The sequence below is a fragment of the Onychomys torridus genome, chromosome 2, assembly GCF_903995425.1.
Source record: "Onychomys torridus chromosome 2, mOncTor1.1, whole genome shotgun sequence".
In the NCBI taxonomy this organism is placed as follows: Eukaryota; Metazoa; Chordata; class Mammalia; order Rodentia; family Cricetidae; genus Onychomys; species Onychomys torridus.
In genome coordinates this window covers 131023464-131038782 of record NC_050444.1, presented here as the reverse complement: position 1 = coordinate 131038782, position 15319 = coordinate 131023464, and the positions used below count along the sequence as shown (strand labels likewise).

General features: G+C 41.5%; 1 protein-coding gene across 4 annotated transcripts in view; it reads right to left on the bottom strand.

Moving 5' to 3' along the window:
• The window catches only part of LOC118578366 (intracisternal A particle-promoted polypeptide), a 39880-nt gene extending 25104 nt beyond the window's left edge, over positions 1 to 14776 (bottom strand). The window contains exons 1-4 of one of the 4 annotated variants that reach the window (XM_036179259.1): positions 14216 to 14776; positions 10924 to 11265; positions 6912 to 7343; positions 1694 to 1849 (exon numbers count right to left, since the gene is read on the bottom strand). In XM_036179259.1, coding sequence (XP_036035152.1) covers positions 1694 to 1849; positions 6912 to 7343; positions 10924 to 11215 — 880 coding nt within the window. In that variant the 5' untranslated portion in view covers positions 11216 to 11265; positions 14216 to 14776. The remainder of the gene's footprint in view (positions 1 to 1693; positions 1850 to 6911; positions 7344 to 10923; positions 11266 to 14215) is intronic. The other 3 variants (XM_036179261.1, XM_036179260.1, XM_036179262.1) reach the window with 3 other exon arrangements.
• Positions 14777 to 15319: the final 543 nt, after the last annotated feature.

Below are 15319 nucleotides of genomic sequence, written 5' to 3'. Positions count from 1 at the left end.
AAACCCTGTCTCAAAAACCAAAAAAAAAAAAAAAAGGGAGTGGGGGATTTAGCTCAGTGGTAGAGCGCTTGTCTAGCAAGAACAAGGCCCTGAGTTCAGTCCCCAGCTCTGGGGAAAAAAAATGTAATTATGTATAATTATGAGTTATATTATACATAAACTATTATATAGAAACTATAGTATATATAGTATATCTAGATTGCTGGACAACCATACATTCTATATCTATCAACTTTTTTTTTTTCTTTTTGGGTTTTTTTGTTTTGTTTTGTTTTTCGAGACAGGGTTTCTCTATGTAGTTTTGGTGCCTTTCCTGGATCTCACTCTGTAGACCAGGCTGGCCTCGAGCTCACAAAGAGCTGCCTGGCTCTTATATCTATTAACTTTAATAGTTTAAAATTATAAATTTGGGGGTTGGGGATTTAGCTCAGTGGTAGAGTGCTTGCCTAGCAAGTGCAAGGCCCTGGGTTCAAGCCTCAGCTCAAAAATAAATAAATAAATGAATAAATAAATAAATTAAATTAAATAAATTATAAATTTTGACATGTTCCTCTGATATTATTTTTATACAAATCCACTTTTGAAAATTTTTTGGGACAGGGTCTCTCTACATAGCCCTGGCTGTGTACATGGCCTCGAACTCACAGAGATCTGCCTGCCTCTACCTTCTTAGTGCTGGGACTAAAAGTCTTGTACCAACATGTCTGGCTTATAAAAGCCCCCCCCCCTTTTTTTAAGCGTGCTAGGCCACATTTCACAGAAGAGAATTTTTTTTCCCTGGAGATAGGGTTTCTCTGTGTAACAGTCCTGGCTGTCCTGGAACTTACTTTGTAGACCAGGCTGGCCACAAACTCACAGAGATCCGCTTGCCTCTGCCTCCCAAGTGCTAGGATTAAAGGTGTGCGCCACCACTGCCCAGCACAAAATTTTTTTTAAGATTTGTTTTTATTATTTCATGTGTCTGCATCTGTGCACCATATGTGTGCTTGGTGTTCGAGGAGGCAGTGAGCCTCCATGTGGTTGCTGGGAATCAAACCCAGGTCTTTCGAAACAAGTGTGCTTAACCACTGAGCCAACTCTCCAGCCCATAAATCCACTTTTTTTTTTTGGAGCTGAGGATCAAACCCAGGGCCTTGTACTTGCTAGGCAAGTGCTCTACCACTGAGCTAAATCCCCAACCCCCACTTTTATTTATTTACTTTTTATTAGTTACAGTCTGGGAAGGATACAGCCTCAGACAGATTCTCTGCCCGGTAGCCTTTGTAGGAAGGTTGCTTCCAAATTTGCCACAAACCATGACACTGTTTCCATGGGCCCAAGTTATCTTTCCCTAGATTATCTGGTTTTGTTTGGTGTGCCTACAGGAGTCACTGTGCTTTTATTTTTCCCCCTGGAGCTGAGGACCGAACTCAGGGCCTTGCACTTGCTAGGCAAGCGCTCTATCACTGAGCTAAATCCCCAACCCTGTTATTTTTTTGCTTTATAAACAGAAGCACATCTCTTGCCTAAGTAGAACTCAGTTTCATCTCAGGCATAAATACCTACAGTTTTTGTTTTGTTTTGTTTTCCAGACAGAGTTTCTCTGTTTTTTTTTCTGTGTATTTGCATATTAGTAATACCCGCATAGTAATAACAAACTATTAAAAACCTCTTATCCTGATAATAATTTCTATTATTTTTCAGATTTTCTTACCTACTGCATACAGGTATTTTCTCGCTTTCTTCCGAGGTCGAACTTTGGATGTCTGTAGAAAACTACAAAACTTGTTCTCTTTGGGAGACTTGCAGACCTCACAATATTCTTTCAAAAGTGTTTGCAACGCAACTCGAAGATTAAAGTCAGATACTCCTAAACAGTATTTAAAAAGACAATGTTTTAAAAGACTATTAGATATTACTGAAAAGATACATTTCCTGGTCAGTCACAGTAACACAAGCTGTTAATCCCAACACTCAGGAGGCAGAAGCATTAGGTTCTCTTCAAATTCTAGGTCAGCACGATCTAACCCAGTTTCAAAAATAAAAACAGATAAAACAAAACAAAAAACAGCAACTAAAAACAACAAGGAAAATACCCTCATCATTGGTGTTGGAGAAAGGGTTAAGGGAGTGTACTGCTCTGGAAAAAGACCTAAGTTCGGTTCCCAGTTTGTGAACTCATCTCAAAGAGTTCCACATCCACGGACACCCATATCCTAGAGGCACCCACACTCACATGCACATACCCACACAGACATACACATTATTTAGATAAAATAAATCCTTAAAAAAAAAAAAACCAAACTTCATTATCAAACAACAGTATGTCTCTTACAATAGAAAATAATGTTTTTATCACTGCTACTAAGGAATATACTTTCCTTAAATCTATCAAAATGTTTTTAAAAAGCCAGTGAGAAGGCTCAATAGGCATTTGTTGTTGCCAAGCCTGGAGAACTCAGTTTGCTCCAGGGACGTACATGGTGGAAGAAGAGAGCCAACTCCTCAAATTGTCTGCTGACCATGCTGAGGTGTACTGGAGTACCCTCCTCCCCCGACACACACACCACACACACACACACACACTCACACACACACCACACACACACACACACACACACACACACACACACACACTCACACACACCACACACACACACACATACACACACACACACTCACACACACACCACACACATACACACACACACACACACTCACACACACACACACACACACACACACACACTCAAATATGCAATTTAAAAGCTTTTTAAAGAGATTTTTAAAAACAATACCAGCTGGGCAGTGGTGGCACATGCCTTTAATCCTAGCACTCGGGAGTCAGAGGCAGACAGATTTCTGTGAATCGGAGGCCAGCCTGGTCTATGTAGTGAGTAGAAACCCTGTCTCGAAAAACAACAACAAAAAATTGCAAATACATGTATAATGTTTTCCAAATAAAGATGGTAAAATGAACTAAGTTCATAATTACAGGGCCAGGTTCAGTGGGAAGGTATTTGGCTAACGTGTGAGTATCTGGGTTCAAGCCCCAACACTAAACAACACCCTTATCTAATAAAAGGCTTTAAAAGTCACATGCTTTTTCATAAAATCTAATAACAAAAAGAAAATACATTTATGTTATAAACCTTCAAAAATAATAAGACAAAGCAAGAAACAAAAAACTTTTTAAATTTTTACAGTTAATTTTATTTATGTGTACTGGTGTTTTGTCTACATACATGTCTGTGCACCATGTATATATGCCTGTTTCAATTCTCACTGTTTCCTTTTTTTTGCGTGTGTGGGGGGTCTTTTCGAGACAGGGTTTCTCTGTGTAGCTTTGTGCCTTTCCAGGAACTCACTCTGTAGCCCAGGCTGGCCTCAAACTCACAGAGATCTCCCGAGTGCTGGGATTAAAGGTGTGCGCCACCACTGCCCAGCCCCTTACTAGTTCTTCATGAAAATCAGAAAATACTGCTCTTTCAGAGAAGACAAAAGGTACAGATTGACTAACAGGACACTGGTTGACTTTCATCTCAAGTGTACCACCTCATCTAAGTATCCTTGGGCAGAAGCAGCCTACCCAATCATACCCAAGGACTTTTAGACTGGTTCTGGTAGTGCCCACCTGTAATCCTAGCACTTGGGAGGTAGAGGCTGGAGGATAAGAAGTTCCAGGTCATCCTTGGTTACATAATGAGATTAAGGCCAGCCTAGGATAATCGAGACCTTATCTCAAAAAGAGGGTAGAGTGGAGGGATGGCTCAATGGTTAAGAGCACTGGCTGCTCTTCCAAAGGAACCAGATTTGATTCTCAGCACCCACATGGCAGCTCACAACTGTCTGTAACCCCAGTTCCAGGGGATCAGGAATGTTTTCTGGCTTCCAAAGGCACAGACATAGGCAACACACACACACACACACACACACACACACAGAGTTTATAAAAGATGTCTCCCAAGGTTGGGGATTTAGCTCAGTGGTAGAGTGCTTGCCTAGCAAGTGCAAGGCCCTGGGTTCGATCCTCAGCTAAAAAAAAAAAAAAAAAAAAAAAAAAAAAAAAAAAAGATGTCTCCCAAAAGATATTTAAAAGTATACAGAAATTTCACATAAAAAACTTCCCCAAAGTAATCTTATTTTGTTTGTTTTTTTAAGAAGTTTTTGTTTGTTTGAGACAGGACCTCACTTTTTCGTCCAGGTTGGCCTAGAACTCACTAAGTAGTCTAGGCTGGCCTCAAATTTACAGTTGATTCTTCTGTCTTTGCTGTCTGTGTACTGGGATTATACAAATGCATCCACACTCAGAAGAATTTCAAAAAGAAAGAAGATATGATTTAAAAAAGAAAGCAAAGTCCGGGTTGGGGATTTAGCTCAGTGGTAGAGCTCTTGCCTAGTAAGCACAAGGCCCTGGGTTCGGTCCTCAGCTCCCGGAGGGGGGGAGGGAGGGGACACAAAAAAAACAAACAAAACCAAAGTGAAAAAAAGTCCAGTCAACCTGTGGAGCTCAACACTTAAGAACACTTGATATTTTTTTCAAAGGACCAAGTTCAGTTTTTAGAACCCACATGGGAGCTCATAACTATCTGTAACTCCAGTTCCAGAGGATCTGACCCTCCTCTTTTTTTCTCCTCAGGCACCAGGCATACACATGGTACATAGACATACGTGCAGGCAAAATACACACATAAAAATTTAAAATAGGGGCCGGGCAGTGGTGGCGCACGCCTTTAATCCCAGCACTCGGGAAACAGAGCCAGGCGGATCTCTGTGAGTTCGAGGCCAGCCTGGGCTACCAAGTGAGTTCCAGGAAAGGCACAAATCTACACAGAGAAACCCTGTCTTGAAAAACCAAAAAACAAAAAACAAAACAAAAAACAAAATTTAAAATAGTAAAAATAAATTTTTCATCCGCCGGACAACTCAAACAATAAATAAAAAAGGAAAATATGGTAATGGAAGCACCATACTTAAAGCTGGGTCTGGTATCACTTGCCTGTAATCCAGCACTTGAGAGATGGAGTCAGGAGGAACAGAAGTGTGAGGTCATTCTTGGCTATATATTGAGTTAATGACCAACCCCAGCTATATGTGATCCTGTCTTAAACACAAACTACAACTGATAATCTGTTGGCATCAAAACTATCTGAATACAGAGATAAGGGCATAGAGCCAAGGGATCCATGATTGCAAACATAAATATAAATAATGGCTATAAACCTTGAAGGTCTTGACAGAAAAGATGATGGAAAGAAAAAGAAAAATACTAAGTGCCTAATTTTTCTTAGCAGAGAGTTGTTACTGTTTAAAATTAAAACTGTAATTTTTTTTGGGGGGGGGGGGGGGTTTCCCTGTGTTGCCCTGGCTGTCTTGGAACTCACTCTGTAGATCAGGCTGGCCTCCAACTCAGAGATACATCTACCTCTGCCTCTTGAGTGCTGAAATTAAAAGTATGTGCCATACCCAGAGTGTTGTTATTGTTTTAAGATAGTCTTGCATTATATCCCACACTGGACTGTAACTCTATGTAAATCAATCTCACCTCAAATGGCAATCCTCCTGTGTCAGCCCAAGTGCTAGGTATTACATGCAAGAGCCACCTGTGCTGTGTCAAACTGATTATTCCTGGGTGGCTAACTCTGGGTAATTTATCATTAGGTGGTTGGTTTTTGCTATACTATGGACTATACAGTCCAAAACCAGCTGCTAGGTTATTGTGGTCTTTAAATATTTATTTCCTTTTTATAGTGTGTGTGTGTGTGTGTGTGTGTGTGTGTGTGTGTGTTTCCTTTCTGCTGTTGTTACTTTAGACCTAGAAACCCCACCAGTAAGATTGTCAATTTCAGCCAGCCTAAACTACACCTTAAAACAAAAAATCTCCAACAATGGGAAAAACAAAGAAGAAAATGCTTAGAACTGGAAGATGATTCAAAGTTTACACAGAAACCATAATACAAGCAATATAAAACTCAAGTTAAGCCAAGTGGTGGTGGTACACGCCTTTAATCCCAGCACTTGGGAGGCAGAGCCAGGTGGATCTCTGTGAATTCGAGGCCAGCCTGGTCTACAGAGTGAGATCCAGGACAGGCACCAAAACTACATGGAGAAACTCTCTCTGGAAAAACTGAAAACAAATAAACAAACAAACAAACAAAACCAGCTGGGTGGTAGCAGTGCATGCTTTGAATCTCAGCATTTTCTTTTTCTTTTTTTTTAAAGATTTATTTATTTATTTATTATGTACACAGAAGAGGGTGTCAGATCTCATTACAGATGGTTGTGAGCCACCAAGTGGGTGCTGGGAATTGAACTCAGGACCTTTGGAAGAGCAGTCGGAGCTCTTAGCCTCTGAGCCATCTCTCCAGCCCGAATCTCAGCATTTTCAAGGCAGAGGCAAGCAGATCTCTGTGAGTTCGAGGCCAGCCTGATCTACAAAACAAGTTCCAGGATAGCCAAGGCTACACAGAGAAACCCTGTCTTGAAAGTACAAACAACAACAAAAGAAACCTATCACATTTCAGATTAAAAAAAAAAAAAAAAAGCCACTGTGGTGCTAAAGAAATGTCTCAGTTGGCCAACTACTTCTGACCAGAGTATATGGACCTAAGTTTGATCGCCAGCACTCATGTAAAAATGTCCAACATGGTGTCATGAGCCTGAAATCCTAGAACTGGGGAGGTGGAGCCAGTAAGAACCCTGTGACTTGTTAGCTAGCCAGTCTAGATGAAACAGCAAGCTCCAGGTTCAATGAAAGATCCTGTCTCAAAAAATAAGGTGAAGAGCAACTGAGGAAGACACCTGAGGTCAGCCTCTGGCCTTTAAGTGTATGCACACACCCCTTCTCCACACATATCTTCGCACACACAAACAACACACAAAAGAAAAAAAATTTAGTGATCAACTAATTTGATATATAGTAAAAGAGTTACCTTCTATGTACTTTAAAAGCCTCTGAGATGGTAATAAAGGGAATCGAATTGGATCCAACACTTCTACCACATGTTTTCTTCTCTTTCCCAGGTCTTTCAGAATCCACTGCATTGCAGCTAAGAAGACTTGGTATTCATCTTCAATGCTAAGCTCCTCACTTCGTAAAATTTTGATCAGCTGATCTTTCGTAAGTGCCAGGAACTCTTCTCCACTGTGAACCTCCAAGAAATGAACATGAATATAGTTTTCTGTAAATTCCAAAAGATCATGGCAGGCAATTTGCTCAGAGAACTGGAAGAGTCCAATGCAGTTCTGTGGATCAATTTGTCCTTTCAGAAACTCACAGCAGAGATTAACAACTTCCGTCAACTGTAGCATGTCTGCTGCAACAATCAACTCCTGAACATTGTTCACAGCTATGGTCACTAATCCTAAGGAAAGAAGTAGGTAAAATAGTCATTAAATCAAAACAAACATTCAGCTTAATATTTTACTTGACTTCAATAATAGTCTAATTTTTTTTTTTTTTTTCCGAGATAGGGTTTCTCTGTGTAGCTTTGCGCCTTTCCTGGAACTCACTCTGTAGACCAGGCTGGCCTCGAACTCACAGAGATCCGCCTGGCTCTGCCTCCTGAGTGCTAGGATTAAAGGCATGTGCCACCACTGCCCGGCTTAATACTCTAATTTTTGCAGAATAGAAACTAAGTAAATAGGATATATGGTAAAAACACAAAATTTAAATGACAATGATATTTAACATTCATGGAACAACTAGGTCAGTGCGGTGGTGAATATCTTCAATCTACCAGCACTTGGGAGGCAGAGACAAGAGGATCTCTGTGAGTTCAAGGCCAGCCTGATCTACAAAGTGAATTCTAGAATAGTCAGTGTTGTATAATGAGACCCTATCTCAAATAAAACAAAACAAAACAAACAAAAACAAAAAACAACCAACAACATTTATGGATCAACTATAATAAACCAGTGACAGTTTTAGTTGCTTTATACTCATTCAACATTCACTATACTCCTAGCTAGTAGTTACAAATTTTCTCAATATTGTATTAAGTAAACAGAATTAGGAAGTTTAAGTAACTCTTCTCCAAATTATATGACAGAAAGACTGGAGGGATGGCTAAGCAGCCAGAGCATTTGCTGCTCTTATAGAAGACGCAGGGTTTAGTTCCTAGCACCTACAGGATGACTGACAGTGGCCTGTAACTCCAATTCCTACAGAAATCCAAAGCCCTCTCCGGCCACTGCAGGCACTGTACACATGTGATACACATACATACATGTAGGTAAAAACTCATACACATAAAAATGAAGAACTCTTCAAACATGTTTTGAAAAAAGTGTATGATTGAGCAAAGTGCAAATTAGAGACTGACGTGAAAGCCAACACTTTGCTTGCTTATTGAGACAGTCTCACTACATGGAGCAAGCTGGCTTCCAGCTCTCTCTCTTCTTGTCTTTGCATCCAGGGTGCTAGGATTAAGGAGTGCACACTACATCCAGGTAAAGTTCATACTTTTAACACAGATTATATGCAATTAACAACTTACTGAGGTAGTGGGGAGGGAGGAGAAAGCAGGTTTGCTATATTCATTTATGACAAAATACAATACAGTATTAGTCTTTTTGTTTGTTTGGTGTTTTTTGGTTTGTTGTTTTTTTTTTTTTTTTTTTTGGTGGAGCTGAGGACCGAATCCAGGGCCTTGTGCTTGCTAGGTAAGTGCTCTACCGTTGAGCTAAATTCCCAACCCCAGTCAGTATTAGTCTTTTAATATGAGGTATAATCAAGACTCTATAACATATGAGAAAATACTAAAAATTTGAACTGAATATTTGGATTTCTTCCCCCAAAGACTCCATGTTCATTTTCTTTTCTTTTTTTTTTTTTTTCTTTTCAGCTGAGGATCGAACCCGGGGCCTTGCTCTACCACTGATACCACTGAGCTAAATCCCCAACCTTTTTTTTTTTTTTTTTTTTTTTTGGTTCTTTGTGTAGCTTTGCGCCTTTTCTAGAACTCACTTTGGAGACCAGGCTGGCCTCGAACTCACAGAGATCCTCTAGCCTCTGCCTCCCAAGTGCTGGGATTAAAGGTGTGTGCCACCACTGGCTGGCTTTTTTTTTTTAAAGACAGGGTCTAGGGGTTGGGGATTTAGCTCAGTGGTAGAGTGCTTGCCTAGCAAGTGAAAGGCCCTGGGTTTGATCCTCAGCTCCACAAAAAAAAAAAAAAAAAAAAAAAAAAAAAAAAAAAAGACAGGGTTTCAAACTCACTATGTAGCTGAGCCTTGAATTCCTGATTCTTCTGCCTCTGCCTCTCAACTGGGGTTATAATTATGTGCCACCATGCTCGGCCTCACTTTCATAATTTATGTAATAACTTTGGAGGATATCAAATAGCTAATTATATTCAAGGAAGTAGAAACACTATAATTCTCTTAACTAATAAATGTTCCACTAAGTCTTACACTTTTAACCCTTTTAAGAGTCAGTGGATATGGGCTGGAGAAATGGCTCAGTGGTTAAGAGTGCTAGCTGCTCTTCCAGAGGACCCAGGTTCAATTCCCAGCACACACATGGCAACTCACAACTGCCTGTAACTCCAGTTCCAGAGGATCTGACACCTTCACACAGACATACATATTTAAAAAAAAAATAAGAATCTGTGGATAACCTAGAGCTTTGAACATACTAGATAAGCACTTTATTACTAAGCTATACCACTAGCCTTTTTTTTGCAGGTTTATTTATTTATTTATTATGTATACAGTGTCCTGTTTATGTATATGTCTGCAGGCTAGAAGAGGGCGCCAGATCTCATTACAGATGGTTGTGAGCCACCATGTGGGTGCTAGGAATTGAACTCAGGGCCTCTGGAAGAACAACCAGTGCTCTTAACCTCTGAGCCATCTCTCCACCCCTACCTCCAGCCTTTTAAAAATTTTTATTTCATTTTATTTCTTTAGATAGGGTTTTACTGTGTACCCCTGGCTGACCTGCAACTTGTTATGTAGACCAGGCCATCCCTGAACTCAGAGAGCTCCTCCTGCCTCTGCTCCTGAGTGCTGGGATTAAAGGTGTGCACCACCATGCCTGGCCACTCCCAGACTTTTATAACAATCACTGCATTTAACTATTGGTCTGCTGTGGGATGTCTTTCTGTGCACTGTGAATATGTGTTGCTCTGATTGGTTGATAAATAAAGCTGCATTGGCCTATGGCAGGGCAGGATAGGTTAGGCAGTACATTCAAACTGAAGACAGGATGAAGGAGGGGTGAGGGATGACATCAGCCTTTGGCCCAGGGAGCAACCCACGCAGCAACAAACAGATTAATAGAAATAGGTTAAGTTATAAGAGCTAGGGAACAAAAAACCTGACCCACAGGCCATATGGTTTGTAAATAATATAAGCCTCTGTGTGTTTACTTGGGACCAAGTGGCTGCAGGATTTGGGTAGGAGAGATTCATCCCAACTACCAGCCGGGAAGGACTAACTTCCGGCTACATTGGTCCCAAATTTATTTTCTTGGTTCTATTTATTTTATTTATTTCTTTTTTCTTCTTTCTTTCTTTCTTTCTTTCTTTCTTTCTTTCTTTCTTTCTTTCTTTCTTTCTTTCTTTTTTTTTTTTTTAGAGCTGAGGATTAAACCCAGGGCCTTGTGCTTGCTAGGCAAGCGCTCTACCACTGAGCTAAATCCCCAACCCCTCTTGGTTTTATTTATAAGTTTGAGCTGAGTATTGTGGCCCATGCCTTTAGCCCCAGCACCCAGGAAGCAGAGACAGGAGGATCTTGGTGAGTTCAAGGCTAGCCTGGTCTACAGAGTAAGTTCCAGAACATCCAGGGCTACACAGAGAAACCTTGTTTTGAATAACCAAAACAAACAAACAAACAAAAGACAAAAACAAAAGGAAAATACTTTTTACAAAGAAACAAACTTAAATAAGTTACTTTAGTCATGATATTTTATCACAGCAACAAAAAACTAATATATAGATATACCTGTGTAAATGAAATCTAGAAGCAACTGAAAGATTCCAGCTTCAACTCCTAGAATCTGTACAACATCTTTTGAGGATTCTTTCATTCCTCCAGAGAACAAAGCTGCAAAGTATGGACTACTGGCAGCCAGAACCAGCCGATGAACTTGAAAGGTTTCCTTCCCAACTTGTAGCTGTACATCACAGAAATGCTGTCCATTTCTCATTTTATTGATTTGGGCCAAGATGAGCTGGGCATGTTTCTCAGAGGAAAATGAACTATCACCGGCCTGAGCACACTCCTCCTTAGACATGATGATCACAGGTTAATTAAAGAGACTGTTGATCATTATCTGCTTCTACCCTGAGAAACAAAACACAAAGATCAAACAACAGATCTTTTTGTTAATATATTTTCTATTCACATATAGATGAAACATTCTCATCATTTATTTAGGATCATAAAACACATATCAAACAAATAAGAGCTAAAAACTGTATGGCATGACTCCTAATCTGCTTTCTGGTAATGGAATGTGTACATCAAATGAAGAAATAAGCACTAAATTGGGCACTAAAAGATAAATAGCAGTAAGGTATGAGGAACAGTCATAAACCCCTCCTTGGGTAAAGAAATGTACAAGGCAGAAGTTGTATCATACAGTCAGGAAGTAAACATTTTAAGCATAATGAATTTCTAAAAAATCAACTGTGCCCAGCCCAAATGTCTGCTTAAAATCTTTCTGTCTGAGCCGGGCAGTGGTGGTGCATGCCTGTAATCCCAGCACTCAGGAAGCAGAGGCAGGTGGATCTCTGTGAGTTCGAGGCCAGCCTGGTCTACAAAGCGAGTTCCAGGACAGCCTCCAAAGCTACAGAGTAACCCTATCTAGAAAAACCAAAAAAAAACCCAAAAACCAAAAACTTTCTATCTGTAGGCTTCCCTTAATATACAAGGCCTTTGCAGATCTTTGTTATAACCCAGGACTGTTTAAATATAGCTTTTCCAGATAACATTTTCCTATTTCTCTCTCCTCTAGACTTGGTGGCCACTCTAACCTTACCATGTTATAGCCTATATTATACTCAACCTTGTTAGATACCCCTGCCATCTTAATACCAGCCCACACACGTACACAAACACACACACAAAGTTCTTGAAAGATAGTCCCTTCATGGGCAGGAACTAGCTCCTATTGCCATAGGTATCCAACATATATCAGCATTTAAAATGTTTGTGAAATAAGAAATAAAAGGCAGCTGGGTGGTGGCGGCGGTGGTGCACACCTTTTATCCCAGCAGAGGCAGGCAGATATCTGTGAATTTGAGGCCAGCCTGGTCCATAGAGCCAGATCCAGGACAGGTACCAAAACTACACAGAGAAACCCTATCTCAAAAAAACCGAAATAAAATAAAATAAAAATAAATAAAAGGCTTGGGTTTTTGTTTTATGAGACAATGGTCTCAAACTTTTAATGGCCCTCCTGCCCTCTGACACCCTAGTGCTGGGATTGCATGTGCTTCAGTTGTTAGCCTCTTCACAAATTAGGCCAACTGTAGTTTTTGTTGTCTTTGTTTGGTTTTGTTTTTTTAAGACAAGGTCTTACCATATAGTCTTAGCCAGCCAGAAACTCACTATGTAGACCAGACTGTCCTCAAACTCAAAATGAACCATCTGCTTCCGCCTTCTGAGTGCTGGGATTAAAGTTCTGTGTCACCATGCCTCATCTTCAATTGTAATTTTTATAATAACTGAGAGATCAGAAGAAAAAGACAATCTTCTCTCAGGCCACAGAAAAGAAAACTACCAGACTTCCTCCAGCATTAATACATGGACAGTCTCATATTCATTTATTCTAAGCCTAGGGTTGTTCCTACCATATCATATTGCATAGAAATGATCAGATCGGGTTGTAAAAAATGTAACTCAAGTACAGAAACTTGAACCTAAATCTTTATAGGTTTAAAAAAATAAACTTGTCAATAGACTTTTCAGAACTCTTGGGCTCTTCAAGTAGACACAGAAGTATGGGATAACAAAAAAACCCAATCCTTTTATTATTTCTTAAGTCACAAAGGAAAGTTGGAGATTAAATAACATAATAGGTTGCAACAAGAATCAAAGGAATGAGTTCAGGTTACCGAATAAAGAAACCATGAATTCTTACAATATAAGATAGGCAGATAAAGCTGGGCAGTGATGGTACACACTTTTAATCCCAGCACTTAGGAGGCAGAGGCAGGTGAATCTCTGTGAGTTCGAGGCTTGCCTGGTTTACAAAGTGAGTTTCATTACACAGAGAAACCCTGTCTCAAAAAATCAAAAGAAAAAAAAAGGCAGATGAAGCAGAGGAAATGTTAAAATGATTAAGGTCTTGTAATTTAGGCATGAAAGAAAATTAGTAACAAAACTGACCGAACCATTGTAAGCTGACATTAATATATATTTATATTTCATGGGGCTGGAGAAGTGGGTCAGCGGTTGAGAGCACTGACTGCTATTCTAGAGGCCCTGGGTTCAATTCCCAGCACCCACATGGCAGCTCACAATTGTCTGTAGCTCCAGTTCCAGATCTTCTGAAACTCTCATACATGGAGTCAAAACACTAATGAACACAAAATAAAAAAATTTCAGTATTTAACATTCAGTCAAAATTATCTGTAAAAACAGGCTTGGACTGGGTGTGGCGGTGCAGAGGCAGGGAGATCTCTTAGTTCCAGGCCAGCCAAGACTACACAATGAGACCTTGTGTTAATAATAATAAAACTGATACTCATGGCTATCTTGAAACTTTCTGAGAGGCTTGAAGGGAACCACTAAAATGTCACTTCAGCATGTACATGATGCCAACATCTTACAAGCTAGTCTATTTCCCTCCACGCAGAAATTGGACCTGTAGATGTTACTAAACATGGCACGGCTGTCAGGCTTGTTTGTACTTTGTATTTTTCCCAGTAGCAGAGTTTGAACCCCTGAGGTGTGATGCCAGGTTCCCTACGTTTGTCTTACTGAAGGTATCAGCGCACAGCCATTAAGTCAAAATGCCTCCTGCTACACAAAACAGTTTACTGAATATTCACTGTGGCTGTAGAGAGCCGAAATGTTTGTTCTCACCCTCCCCAGTAAACGCTGATTCTATCCCACTGCCCGTGGAGTACCTCATCCCAAAATGTGGCATAGGAAATGACTGTACATGCAAACAGGAAAAGCATTCTTCTGGGGTAGTGCAAAGGGATCTAAGCACGCCTCAACAGATCCAACTTGAAAAGCAGTTTATTGACTAACGATGGACACGATCAGAGGAATTAAAGAGGACCTGTTTTGGTGGCCTCGATCTTCCTCTCAAGAGCATCTGACAGTTGGGGGCCAGAACTCCAGTCGAGCGTCAAAACGGAGACTCTTTGTGCGTGAGTTGGACGCTGTAGCTAGCGTTCTCCCTAAACCGATCGACACTATACGCAGGGAATCAACTCGGTGCCACTGACGGCGCAAGCTGGTAAGGAATTTCACCACCAAGCCGGCAGAAATCAGGGGCAGGGGCCGGCTGGGGGCTTCCCCAGTGGGGGTGGGGGGAAGCAGAGGCCGCGGCGCTGTAGACCGGAGGAAGCTGCGGCGACGGCGACAACGCTTGGTCGGTCAGACGGCCTCCGGAGGTGACGGCAGGGAAGCCGAGGACAAGTGCGCCGGGGAAGCTAGCGTCTTCCCGGCCGGGCCAGCCACGGGGACGCTCCCAACCCTGTGGGACACAGACACCGGACGCAGGAACTGCTTACCCGCCGCCTCCCTTCCCGCCGGCGCCCTCAGAGGCTCTGCGCGCGCAGTCGCGGCTGGCAGCGGAGGGGGCGGGGACAGCTCTAGAGACCGGCCGTGCGACCGCCGAAGGCGCAGCCTTTACGCTTCTACTGCGCGTGCTCGGCCTCTGGGCCCGCCTCCTCCCAGCCGCCCGCGCTGCAGACCTGGGTAGTCGCTGGCTGGTGGTGAGCTTACCAAGGCTGGTGGGCTCCCCTAGTGCCTTCCATGCACATTTTCTGTTCTTGAGGTGTCCCAGCCCAGCCGTCGATCTCGGCGTCGAGGAAAAACATGCACAGTGCTTCTCTACCAATTGTATTGGATCGTTTCCTGAACCTCTGTTTGACAGACTCCTGCTTACTTTGAGGGAAGGGCTCAAAAATGCCCAGTTCTTTTTCAGGGTAAAGCATCCTGTGTCGCATTAGTGACTTCTGGACTATTTTTTTTTAAGATTTTATTTTTAAATGTGTGTGTCTGACTTTAAGTTTGTGCTTGTAAGTGGAATGCCCATGGAGGCCAGAAGAGGGCTGTAGATCCCGTTGCTGGAGTTACAGGCCGGGAACAACGCAGGTCCCTCAATTTAAGTGAAGTGGGCTCTTCTCCAGGAGTTGTGGTCTATAATCCCAGCAGG